Source organism: Tachypleus tridentatus, chromosome 2, assembly GCF_004210375.1.
Source record: "Tachypleus tridentatus isolate NWPU-2018 chromosome 2, ASM421037v1, whole genome shotgun sequence".
NCBI lineage: Eukaryota > Metazoa > Arthropoda > Merostomata > Xiphosura > Limulidae > Tachypleus > Tachypleus tridentatus.
Genome location: NC_134826.1, coordinates 87,464,478 through 87,478,376, shown reverse-complemented (window position 1 = coordinate 87,478,376; position 13,899 = coordinate 87,464,478). Strand labels below are relative to the sequence as shown.

The 13,899-nt window shown below is 31.6% G+C and overlaps 1 protein-coding gene across 10 annotated transcripts in view; it reads left to right on the top strand.

The window, feature by feature from the left end:
* Nucleotides 1-301: 301 nt before the first annotated feature.
* Nucleotides 302-13,899, top strand: part of LOC143244429 (apoptotic protease-activating factor 1-like) — a 39,276-nt gene continuing 25,678 nt past the window's right edge. For 3 of the 10 annotated variants that reach the window (XM_076489063.1, XM_076489068.1, XM_076489067.1), the window contains exons 1-8: nucleotides 302-562; nucleotides 1,770-1,965; nucleotides 4,692-5,493; nucleotides 6,155-6,405; nucleotides 6,546-6,716; nucleotides 7,734-7,994; nucleotides 9,162-9,337; nucleotides 12,773-12,899. In XM_076489063.1, the coding sequence (XP_076345178.1) occupies nucleotides 1,798-1,965; nucleotides 4,692-5,493; nucleotides 6,155-6,405; nucleotides 6,546-6,716; nucleotides 7,734-7,994; nucleotides 9,162-9,337; nucleotides 12,773-12,899 (1,956 nt within the window). In that variant the 5' untranslated portion in view covers nucleotides 302-562; nucleotides 1,770-1,797. Of the gene's footprint in view, nucleotides 573-1,769; nucleotides 1,966-4,691; nucleotides 5,494-6,154; nucleotides 6,406-6,545; nucleotides 6,717-7,733; nucleotides 7,995-9,161; nucleotides 9,338-12,772; nucleotides 12,900-13,899 lie in introns of all 10 variants that reach the window. The other 7 variants (XM_076489062.1, XM_076489066.1, XM_076489058.1 and 4 more) reach the window with 4 other exon arrangements.

Below are 13,899 nucleotides of genomic sequence, written 5' to 3'. Positions count from 1 at the left end.
TAATATATTGGCTTTCACAGTTATGTCTTAATATTTTTAAAGTTTTTCGTGCCAAAGAGCTCACAAGAATAACTTATTATCATAAATTCAACATATTGAAGTTTCTACGTAAATCTAGCATTATAATTTGTGTAAAAGAGATTTCGAAACACGCATAACCTATATTTTTACACTATATAATACATAAATCTTTATTTTGTGCTTTTTATTTCCTAAGTTATTAACATTTCTGTGACTTGGCAATAACGTAACTAATTTTCAGTGTAAAACAATATTAAAATATAAACAGATGACGCTACTCTTGACAACAAGTATTTGTGACTCATAATTTATCAGAACATGGTTAAAACGTTATTGTATCAACGTGAATGATGAATTCATTGTCTGAACGACCGTATTATCAGTTACGTATGTGATACAACTTATAGATATATAACATTTGTTTCGGGTTTCGAGTTAGAAAAAAATAAATTGTAGTTTTCGTTACTCGCATACAACTACAAGATTATTTTCAGATTACGTTGGACTGTCGAACTTTAAAACTGAAAGTTCCTGTAACAGTGTAAGTTGCAGTATGTATTATAACGTATATTTGCACGATGTATATGGTAATTTTGCTTGACAGTCATTTCATATTGACGTTTATAACAGTTATTATAGTATTACTATTATTAGTATTAGTAGCCACTAGCCAAATAAATTGTGTTGTAAGTCGCAACTTTGTAAATCATAGCTACTAGGTCACATATGTTAAAAGTTTTGGCGTAATAAAAATGAATAACTTAGCAAAAATATATTTAACGCTAGGTGCATATATCTTCTGTTCTAATGATATCAAGTAATATATAGCATTGTTTAGACATTTAGTATAATGAAATTTAGTAGTAACCCAATAGTTCTCAGACCTTGCTTTTTTTTTTTTTTTAAACTGAGGACCAGCTAGTCCAAATCACAAAATATTGTGGACCACCATTTCATGGGCCAATAACTGAGAATTACTAACATATCCTAGTTCATTCCAGAGCTCTTAATCCAACTAAACTAATATTAATTGGCATTTATTTATCCATTCAAGAAAATATTTTAATAATTATGTTAAATGCATTTTATAATACCTTTGAGGTGGGATAACTTCTCAATTTAATATTAAAGTGAATTATAACTGTATTTTATTCTCATATTAATTATTTAGTTCATTCAATACTAATAAACACCAGACAAATTTGTTTTCTAGTATTAGTAATATCTGTTCTAAGGACATTATTGGCAAGGGGAAGAGTTTGACCTTTGTAGTACCTCTTTCAGAATTTATTTTTTATGTAGTGTATGTAATAAATTTAACAAGAGTTTGAAAGAAGGCCTTTAGATTTTTTTAGTTTAGTTCAGTGACTAGGACAGCCACAACAATCAGTTTACTCTACAAGATAATTTAAAGAAACTAAGTCTTAAAACATGTACTTAAGGATGAGATAAAAACAGACCAAATATTTTTGGTCTTTATGTGATTAATTTGCATAAAAGTGACAAAGATTTGACTGAGTTCCGTAATTGAAGTAAAACATGTTTTATTTTTATGCACTTGTGTGAGGCTGGGATTGAACTAGGCTTGTTATATTGGTAAGCCAGTGCTAAACCTTTTAAATTAACAATTTTCTTCCATCGTAACATATCAAATTTAATCACTTTTGGGCTTAAATCATAAATATATACATACGTATCACATGAATGATGTAATGTTACAGCTTTTGTTTTTATTATTTTTGGCCTAGCTATAATGCTGTTTTCATGTGGACTTGAATGTTACAATTTGAAATGTATCTTGTGGTGATGGATTCACAAGAAAAGCATGCTTTATGGAAGGAAAGAGAGACCATATCTGAGGATCTGAGTCCAAAATACATTTTACCCAGTCTTGTTGCTGATGGAATATTCTCTGAAGATGAAAGAAATGTTATTTTAGATGAGGTAATGATGATATGTCAGTAGCTATCAAAGTTTCACATGAAAGAAACTATAAAGCCATTCATATTTCTACTTTCATTATGATTACAGGTCTTATTGTTGTTAGACATGTTGATTAAACCTTAAGGAAAATTTTATTTCAGTTAAAAAATATAAAGCAAGTAAAATATGGAAGTTTTCTCTAGTATAGGTAATTTTCAAACTTACAAATTAGTGGGATAGATTGGGTTGTCTTAAGAAATTTCTTGTGACTGTAGCAAGAAATATTATCCCATAAGTCTATAGGTTGAATTCTGCATGTGGTTGAACAGTCGTTCCACACACAAACAGTTTTATGTGTTCAGGCAGTCAGCTGCAGATTTCAGGAATCATCTAGGTTTTTGTACTATTTTTAGTAACTTTCCCTTGAAGTGATACAGAAATAAGCATTACAAGTAACTTTCCCTTGAAGTTACAGATATAAGCAGAACAACAATTTTTATTTTTAAAAGTTTTATACTTTAATAAATTTTCCATGACAATTTTAAATTAGAATAAATGAAGCCTTAATTAAAGAAAACAGCCAATTTGCATGATTTGAATGTGAACCCTTAAAAAATCAGGGAAAGTAAACAAGCAACAGGAATAAAATATTTTGGGAACTTACTAAATTCATAGACAATATAAAGTGATTTATTTTTTGTACATGTGAATTGTTGCACAACAGACTTCGTGTTTAGGATTAATGCTAGAAATTTATTTAATGCAAAAACATATTAATAATTATTAGGCTAATTTTAGACTAATTTTGTGTTGCCTGTAGGTACACAGGTCACTTCATTATTGAAGAAGGTTCAGTGCATTCTGTAATGAGGCATTTCAATTATTCTCAGTTAGACAAATCTTTCAAGTAATAGAACAAAGGAGTTATAAGATATTCCACTTTGTAAGGTTCATACTGTTCGTAACATGAAATTTAAATCAATTTTCTACAGCTGTTTTGCATAATTCTATATAAATTTGTTTTTAATTTATTTGTTACATTTATTGTGATTTGATATGTTCACTCTCTAGTGTTCAACTTTTTAATGAACAAGAGGGAATCCTCAATAGCTGCAGCACTTGAAATTTGTTTAGGTAGGATTAAAATAATCTATGAACCTTTTTTAATTAACTGGTATTTTTGTATACCGGCAATACCAAGCATTGGGTGTGTGTACACCTGGTCTAATTTTGTTACTTATCAGGATCTCTTCCAGCTTATCCTCAAATGGAAATTATTTTGGGCAGGATTGGAATAAATTAGTCTATCAGACCCTGGGCTTGGTCAATTACATCAGTAGAAAGGGGTTGATCTGAGTCCAAAACTAATTAGATCTGAAGTCAGTTGAGATGATGGGCTTTTGAGTTAAAAGTTTGTACTACAAAAACTCAGAGCCATCCTATGAGTTGCTGTTTCATGGGTAAAAAAGTTAGAAGTATTTTGTTAAAAATTAGGCATGTTGTCTAAGTGACTCTGATACGTTTAATGTTGGTCAAGTGAAAAATATTGTAGAAGGATTAGGTTTTTTGGGCACAGCTGAGTTTAGCATAACGTATGCATTGACATACATGATTACACAGTTATCATTAATGTTTTATGAAGAAAAATGAATTATTTAAATATTTTAGCGTCGGAATTGTTAAAATGAGCAAACATTCATGTGGATAACGTGTCTTCAAACCATGTGAAAAATATGACATGGTACTTAAACAATGATAATTACCAAGTTAGGTACAAGAGTAAAAAGTACAAAATGTATACTTTCCATCAGAGTTAGAATATTAGGTATTTGCAATTTAATCAACTGATTTCCCCATTAATTAGTTAGTCATGTTCTTCAAGCCATGGTACATGCAAGGAAAAAAAAACATTGATGGCAAGAGCTGCCACCCACAAGTCTTCCTGAAAACAGTGAGTAACAGCAAGTTTGGAGGCAGTGGGGATTGAGCCTCAGATCCTCACATTTTGAGCTACCCTTCACCCCAAATTATCAGATCGAACAAACTTGAAGTAAAATAAACAACTTATAAGGCTAAAATTAAAGAGATCATAAATGGTCCACTGTGTAATTTTTTGTGCTTAACAGTGAATATAATAGCAAGTTTTGATCAATTGGTTGGTTGTAATAATTTCAAACAGTATTAACCAAAGTCTTATCTGAATTAATTAATTATTTTTTGTGACAGTCAATTTACTCATAATGTTGATTAAAGTGATTGAGGGTGTATTTCTTCAGTATCAGAAAGGGTAACAATTAGAAATATTAATTCCAGTTAGTTGATTTCTATGTAATTGTGATTTAATCAATTAATTTATGTGACTTTGAGGAACTACTGTTCACTCAGTTAAATCAACCATTTCTGCTGTCTGTACTTAGTTGTTGTTTTATTTATACAGCTTTTACATAAATGACTCTGTGTGTATTCCTTTTATTACTAAACTTTATTTGATGAATTATCTCAAAACACTGCTGGAAGAAAATTTGTTTTTGCTAATACAAGCTAAACCTTTCAATAAAACGTAGTCAATTTGTTTGTTTCAGTTAGTAAAAAACTAAGTAAATTATTCATTTATCTTACGTTTCTTCCTTTGTTTAAATTTATAATAAATACTAACATTCTTTGTCTAATATTAGACTTGGATGGCTAAAAAAAACTGCCTGTAAAAATAGCTCATATATTTTTATTTTATTTTTACAAATGTTTAGGTGAAACGTGAAACACAAACAGCTAAACTTCTGTCACTTCTCTCAAAGAAGGGAAAAAAAGCTTTCAGTAGTTTTATTAAAGCTTTGGAAGATGATGGAGCTTATCCTTGGCTTGCTAAAAAACTCCTTGCTTCAGTTGACAGTGATAAAGTATCAAAGGAATTTGACCAAAGTCTGTGTGATGTATTACGGAAGGGGGGTGTACCATTTCAAATCAATCACCTCCTACCAAGAAAATCCATGGAAGAAGAAATACGACAAGCACTTCAATTGGTGTCTGAAGAGAAAAGGGGATGGGTAGTGATTCATGGCATGATGGGGGCGGGAAAATCCGTCCTTGCTGCAGAGGCCTTACGGAATGAGATACTTCTTTTAAAGTATTTTTCTAATGGGGTTTGGTGGATCCCTGTAGGTAATATAGACTCAGCAGGGCTTCTTGTTAAAATGCAAACACTCTGTGAAAACCTAGATGAAGAGAATCATCCCGTACCTGAGAGTATAGAAAAGGTGACAAATAAGTTGAAAAACCTTCTTCTGAAATCTTGCTACAAAAGAACCCTGTTTGTTCTGGATGATGTATGGAATTCCAGTGTTTTAAAAGCATTTGATGTGGGATGTCCAGTGTTGGTTACAACTAGAAATAATAATATTCTGTTATCAATTAATTCGGGAAGGAAGATTTTTATTGAGGTTGACGAAGGCCTCTCTGTTGATGAAAGCAAAAGCTTGTTGGCCATGTGGGTTAATGCTGATGTAAACAGTTTGCCATCTTCTGTGGACAGAATCTGTGAAAAATGCAAAGGTAAAGAATAAATATTTTTGTTTCCAACATAAGTTAACGTTTATATAAAAAGTATAAGATTTAGAAAATTGTTAGTAATAGTGTATGTCATTATGGATATGCCATACTTATATGTGTTTTCACGGATTTGTTATGTTAATGTGTTGTTATTTTACCATCTTTTTTCATGGATATTGTCTTGTTGTTTATCGATCAATTATAAGTCAGCTGTAACTATTAATAATATGCTTTTGTTGAATAAATTCTGTGAAATTTGTGTTTATGAAATTTAGTTGAATGGAAGTCAACTGCCTGTTGTAGAAACATGCAGAGGATAATGTTTCAAAAGTATTTAATCTTTCATCTTCAGGAAGATTTTCAAAACATTTTCCTAATTTTCTACAACAGGTGTTTGCCATCCATTTAACTAAATTTTATAATAAATACTCTGTCTAAGGAATCTGTCAAAGAATATCTGTCTTTATTTGCATTAAATGGATTAGAAGTACCAGCTCAAGCTTATATATAGTTACAAGATATGATAGTTCAAAGCCAATATTTGCATGAGTTAAAGTACTAGTACTGCAAACTACAGCTTCTTGAAAATTTCAGGATTTTTTTCTCTTAATTTAGTTTTGATTTATTGTTTTTGTAAGTTTTACCTTCAAATTTATTATCTTAGGTTGTCCTTTAGTATTAGTGATGGTTGGCAGTATGATGGCTAAATACGGAAACAAGGAAAGAAGGTGGGAGTATTATCGTCAGTGTTTGGAAGCCAGAAACTTTGATCGTATCCAGGATAACTCGGGAGAGTTAAAGGAAACTTTGTTTGATATCATTGAACTGTGTCTGTCTAACACGATGTCTCCAGAGGAGCGTAACCACTACAATGATTTTGCTTTGTTCATTGATGATGTAATGATCCCCAATAAGGTAAGGTTACATCTTTTAATTACCTTTCCTGGATAGTTTGGAGTGTATTTTGTATTATTTTTTTTAATCTTAAAATCTATTCACATGAAACTAGATAAAGATTGTTGTTCCCCATGCTTTTTTTTTCTTGAAATTTTTAGGTTTTTGAAATACTTTGGGACAAGGATGAGTTTGAAGTGGAAGACATTATGTATAAAATCTGCAATAAGTCCCTAGCTCGAATGGATGAAGATAAAGAGGGTGATAGTTATGTGTACAGTGTACATGACCTTCACCTTGACTATCTCAAGAATGTTTGTAAAGACTTGAAAGTATGTTTAAAGCAGTTTATGTGTTATGTTATTTAGCCTGAGTCATAGTAAGCTAGATATTAGGCCTGAGAGTCATTGAACTAAAACAGATATTAGGCCTAAAAATCATTGTAATAAGCCAGATATCAGGCTTATGAACAAAAATATGAAAGTTTAGGTGTAGCAGAAAATTTTAGGAATATGCTTGATTCAAGCTGGAATTTATTAACAAAAATATGTCAACTTTACAAATAATGAGGTTACTAGATATTACTGTATTAGGCTTTACACACTTATATACCAAAACTGTATGTTCAAAGAATGACTCAAACATGTTAATTGGTTATTCCCCTATGAGTAGTTTATCACATGACCTCAACTGAGCTAAATTCAACTATATCTAGTTATCATTTTTGTTAAAAGCATCAAATAGTCATTAACATCATAGCAATATACTTGTGTTAATATATGCTCACTAAAACTTGAGTGTGAGATGTTTAACAGTATCTGTAATGTTCTAGGTGTTGTAGCTAATGTCGAAAGCTTGCACTCTGTCACCATTTGCTGTTTCTGTAAACTGAAATTACGTCTATAGATATATTAACTGCACATCAATACTGATATTTAATTATCTTGTATATCTTAGTGCATATTGATAAAGTTCAAAGCACAACACAAACAGGTAACTTGTAAATGGTAAGAAACTCCATAATTAATTAACATGTTTGAATAATAAGTCCCCTAGTAGACCAGTGGTAAGTCTACAAGCTTGGTGCTAAAACCTGGGATTCTAGTCCCTGCAATGGACAGAGTGCAAACAGCCCTTGTATAGCTGCTGTTGTTGTTGTTGTTCTCGTAAAGCTACATGAGGGTTATGTGCACCTTGTATAACTTTGGGTTAAAAAGAAAATTAAATAAACATTTAGATAAATAAGGCTGGAATTTCAATTTTATTTACGCCATCTCATTCTTCAAAATCTTTTGTTGTTGTCTATATTATATTTAATAACAAAACTTTTAAAATATCTTTCTTTTAAGGCATTGCATACTAAACTGATTAACAAGTATCTAAAGAAGTGTGAAGAAAATGGCATGAATATTCGCAACTATGGCTTGCTTCCTGTGGATGGGTACATTCATCAGTATATTGGTTATCACATCTACAAAGCTCAGATGTTTCACCTCTTTCCTGAGATATTATTGAATCTGCAATTTATTCAGAAAAAACTACAAATCTGTGGGCCTAGTGTCTTGTTAAATGATTATGTTATATATGGAATTCATTTTAATACTCCAGAGGTGAGTGTTTCTCTCTAGAAAAACCTGAATCTAGTCATGATTAAAACATGCACACCTACACTAGAACATTTATTTAGCATCATTTTTCTTAAATTCATTTATAAATTGGGAAATTAATGATAAAATCATTAAGGTAAATATGAAGTATAATAACAGTACTGCATTAGATCAAGGAAAATTCTTTTGACATAGATTAACTAGCCATTGAAATAGATAACTATCAGAGGAGTACCATCAATATGGTAGTTGAATGGCATCTTTGTATTTGACAAATCTGTTTGTTATTTTTAGAGAATTTGCTTGAAACGTATTTAATAAACTGCATTTGTCTTGAATGTTTTAGGTAATATTATGAAGTGCAGATATTTTGAAGGAAAGTTGTTGAACCAAAACTCTTATTCAAATAGACATTGAATGTTATCCTTATGTTTGACACATTCCACAATTTGTTAACTCAATGCATTTATTATTATTAGGCATAGCATTTCATCCTTGTTTCTAAATAGGAGAACTGTTGAATCATAACATTCATGAAAATGGGTGTTGATGGGTGACCATCATTGGTGTTACTGAGTTAATGAATTAATGTAGGTATTGAGTGGCTTGTCTTTCACTGTTACCCATGTTATTCAAGAAAGTTTAGGCTGTGTTCTCATTAAACTAAATCCTGTATTCATGAATTGAATTCAAAGAATAGTTAGAAATGTAAAGTACAATTTTGAAAATAAAGAACTTGTTGAAAGAGCAATATTTTTGTGATGAGGCTTTCAACTGCTCTAAATGTTGGCATTAATAGAAAAAAAGTCAGCTTATATAGTACATATAGAGAAGCTTTAAATTTTTGAAAATGTTTTTCCAATAACCTGTACATGATTAATTGTATGTGTGTATGTGAAATTTAAAGATTTGTATAAATTTCTAGTAATTGATTTTGATACTTAAGACAATTTTTTATATCATTTCAACAGTCCTTAAAGTCCCTAGTAGAACTGAATTTCTGTAAATAGCTACAAAATAATGAATTCTGCATCTATTATTGGATTTTTAAATGAGGTCTCAGGAAACTAACAACCATGAAATACAGTGTACCAGATGAGCTAGAATTTAGTGATTTAAAATTGTTGTCCAATACTGAAGTATTCTGATGATGCTTTTTTTCTTTTTCAGACCCTGACAGAAAAACAAGACATAGAAAAGTTCATCCGGTGTAACGCACACCATCTCTGTGATAGTACTAAAGACTTTATTCAGTTAGCTCTGTGTCAACCTGAAGAATCAACTGTTTATAAAAAAGCTAGAATATTTGCTGAGAAAAGTGGGAAAAATATATACTTCACCTGGTGGTAAATATGTTGAGAATTTACACTGTTGTTTTTCTCATGTAGATTTGTATAAAATTGTAATTAAAATGCAAGAGTTTTCTAAACACTGTGCTACATTAAATACCTGTTTGTTTAGATGTCAGCTTCATGTATTAAATTACCAATACCCGTGCTCAGTTGAGCCTCCATTTGTGGCGAAAAGGGACTGAAAGTTAAATGGTTGCCAGACTTGATCTGTTCATGTGATTGAGTATTTGTTTAAATTGATCTCTGGTTGGTCTACTTGAGTTCCTTTATCAGCTTTTGTTTAAACTTATTTGGCCAGTTTGTAATTTATCATAACATCAATGACACCAGCAACTGATATGTATATAGATCAGGGGAGCCAAATCAAAGTTCTCATTTATATATCAGTAGGTGTGATAAAACATTATGGTTAGACTATTATGATTGCAACTGTTTCTATTTGACTTGCCAGATGTAGGTTTCCAATGATAAAAAGCCAGATGGGTCTTCAAGTACACTCTGCAGTGATTAATATACAAAACTAGGTTAAATTATTGAAGGATCCGTGAAGTTGTCATGATATACGAAATATTATTTAGTTTAGATATTATCAATTTCTGTATTTTGTGACTGAATATTTTGTTTGTTTAGTTTTGTTCCTAACAAGAGAAAAGCAAATATTTTAAAGTAAATGTTATGACAAGTTTAATTATGTTACTCAGTAAGAGTCTCTTACATTGTGTTTATAACTCATTGGTGTTGAGATTATAGAATGTTGCATGACATTTATTGATGTTGAGGATATATATCAAGCAGATGATTTAATAATAAACATATAAATAGTATGAGATAAGCAGGAAACAGCAGACAAAGAGTCGATGAGAAACAAAGTAAAGTCGGTTAAAACAGATATTCGGACAGAGAAGGAAGGCCTAACAGTTGATATATATTAGAGTGAGGCTAACAGTGTTAAAAGAGATAAGAATTGTTTATTTTTCATCAAAGAGGGTTCTAAAATAATTGAACTACAGGCAGTCTTTCAGACATTGCTGTAACGTATTTAATCAAAGAATCTTTTGGGATTTTACTCCAAATGTCTCTAATACACTCCCATTAAGTTTTTTTGGGAGTAACTTTTGATTTGTGAAGATTTTGATATATAAAATCCCAGATCTGTTCATTTGGATTAAGATTGAGGTTCTTGGGATCCATTGCATCATTTGAATGACTCCAGCAGCTTCTTTCTTGGCTAAGTAATTTCTCTATAGGTTGGATGAGTGGTTGAGGTTATTATTTTGTTAGTAGAATCCTTTATCAATAATACACAAACCGCTTGGTATACCATGTCTGATCATTACCTAATAGTACTTACACTGGTCCATTATTTCATCTATTTTTCAAATATACCCTATTGTCTCAGCAGAAAAACACCCCCAAACCTTCACATTGCCTCCCCCATGCTTCATGGTAGGTACTAATACATTAAGGTAACTATCTTTCACATTTTTTTCTGCCCGGACGTACAACCTACACTTTGAACCAAATATTTCAAACTTGGACTCATATGTCCGTAATACCCTTTTCAAATCAGTAGCAGTCCAGTTTTTGTACTTTTTAGCAGATTTCAGTCTCTTTACAATATTTGGAGATCATAGTAAAGGTTTTTTTTTAACTGCTACACAACCAAATATTCTATTCTTGTTAAGTCTTCTAGATACTGTAGATCTGGACACTTTTCTGTCATTTGGTACATGGTTGTTTATCTCATGTTTGACATCAGTACCAGTCTTCCTTCTGTATCAAAGGCTTCATAAACAAAGATACTTAACATCAGTATCAATGAGTATAGGTGTTCTGCCTTTTTCTTTCATATTTTAAAATTTACTTGTCTTGGTCTCACAATCTAGGGTGTACTTGACAGTGTTTCAAGTCTGCAGTAAATTCTCAAAAAGTCCAACTAGTGCCACATATTGGAATTATAAAGGATAAGTATTCTTACCCTGGTTCATTCAACTGTCAACAGGGATCAACGAAGTATTATCATAGTGTTGTAGTTAACATTCTGTAATGACATGGAAGAATTAACTCCATAAAATAGAAAGACTGACAAAATATTCTCTTATCCTAACACTTTTGTACAGTACTGTATATATTTTCAAAGAAATGAAGTGGGTGCTCTTCATTTGTTTTTCTTGAACTTACTGCCATTAAGTCACAGACACCTACAGTGGAAGAATCCTTAGACCAGTAACAATATGTCCAAATAAATATATGTATTTTTGTTACCACTTAGAAAGTAAGTTTCTAACAGAGGCTATATCCTGAGGAAGTGTTAACATGGTGCCAACAATTAAATATGGTTCTGCTTTACTGTAGGATTTTATAAAACCTAAGATTTCATAGATCATTTGATATAACTTCAGACAGACATAGAACTGATTATGACAATAAGTATCCAACACTTTTATCTTTTAAAAGAAATAGAAAAACTCAATCTTGGACCCTTTTCTACTTCAATAAAAGTTATGTTATTAAAAATATACAGGCTAATAAAATTATTAACTTTTCATAAACAAATACTAGTAGTGTATAGTTCATTTGGTTATGTCATAAAATATTCATTCATAAAATTTATACGTGGTAACAGACAAGTATAATGATAAAGAAACTTATGAAAGGTAAACAATTCCATCTGAGTCTATGGAAATACACAAAGTTAGATAAGGTAATGGGTAATACCAGCAGGTAGGAACATCTTAAATTGAAACATATATTACTGCAATCTTCAAATTTAAAGGTTTTTTGTAATATTTTAAACAATTTAAAAGAAAATATACATTCACAGATGCGAACAGTAATCTAAGGGAACACAGGGGATACCTTAATTGTTTGTAATGGAACAATTCTTTTAAGATAGAACGATGATTCAGAAGCCATATATTGAGTAGTTTTATTGGATTTCCCAGTATTACCAATCTGTAACACTCACGGTTTTTACTGATTTAGTAATAATTTTTGTTATAAATGACACACCATACTGAATAATTTTTAAAAACAAAACTGACAAATAATCCATTTTAAATTAACAAGTACGATGAAATCTTAGATTATTGCCAGAAAGCTTTAAAACCTTCTTTTTTAATGGAATTATGCTTTGTTGGTTGTGGTGTTAAACATTGTAAAAATGTTAAATGACATAAGGGTTGAATTTAGAATTTGAAAATTGAAATTTGTGACCTGCCAGAGATAACTTTTTTCAAAGGAGCTGTTAAACAGTTTTTACAGTCTTTGCCAACGTTTAGTATTTGTCCTAAGAGCTATGTTTAAGCTGACATCTTACAAGCTTCATTTGTAGTTGGTCTGTACTGCTTCTGTATGTCTTGCTTTACATTTGTGTATTTTTTCTTATTTATGATTTTATTTTATTTTTTAACCATCATCATCTTTCAGTAATGTCTCAAGCATCCGCAATTCTGCCAAGCTCTGTACAAAATTACATCTTGGTGCAGTCCATTGTGCTAGGTTCAGTCCTGATGGTACATTTGTGGTTTCTGTTGGTGAAGACAAGATAGTTCGGGTAAGTAAAAATACTCAGAGATACCTAACAAATATATTCCATACCTAAGGTTTAAGAAGAATGAATATAATAACACTATGCAACAAAATTTTTACTTTTTCTTGTTCCCGAGTAGAAAGTGTTATTTTCCAATTGCTTATGCCTAAAGTAAATGGAAAAGATCTATTTTTCTCTTCAAACTTTGCTTTCTGACCTGGGTAATGAAATTTTTAACTTCACCCATTTTCCAGAACATTCCAGGTAGATTCAGTGTTGAGTAGCTGATAGAAAATTTTCTTGAACTTACAAGAACTTTCTAAAATGTTGTAGAACTTATAAGAATTTTCAAGAATCTTTCAGAATTTTCTAGAACTTTCCATAGTAATGTGTACAGGGGCTCATGACTCACGAGGTCAGTTTAGTTCTAGCTGCCTAAGTAAACACACAGACCTATTTGATTTTATCAGAGATGGCATCAAGAAGCTGCAAGCATTCTCCAGAAGCATTCTGCCATGTATGTGGCCAATTTATCAAGACAAGAGTGAAAAAGTACTCTGATAGCATCTGCTAAAATGTGTGAAGCCTACAAGAGATATTTCGGCATGTCTGTCAGGGATCAAGACAAACCCTGGGTCTCCAAGGAGACTTTACCAAGTTTCCCTGTTATCTTTGCCTTTGGGACAGCAGGGACATCGCAGCACACTACAACAGGAAGCTCTGGCTACAATGGACCGAGTTCTCTGTGGAGAGGTACAATATCAAGTGTGAGCCACTGGTGGACCTCCAGAAGGTGTTGTTCCCACCATTGTACATAAAATTGGGTCTTATGAAACAATTTATCACAGCTCTTGATAAGGAGTCTGCAGCCTTCAAGTCTTCTTCTCTAAGCTGTCTGAGGCAAAGGTCAAAGCTGGTGTCTTCGTTGGACCACAAATAAAGAAGATCCTGGAGTACACAGAATTCCCCAAGAAGCTAGGGGCACTTTTGTTGCAGTGGTTTGGGGCTTTTTGGGTAATCACAA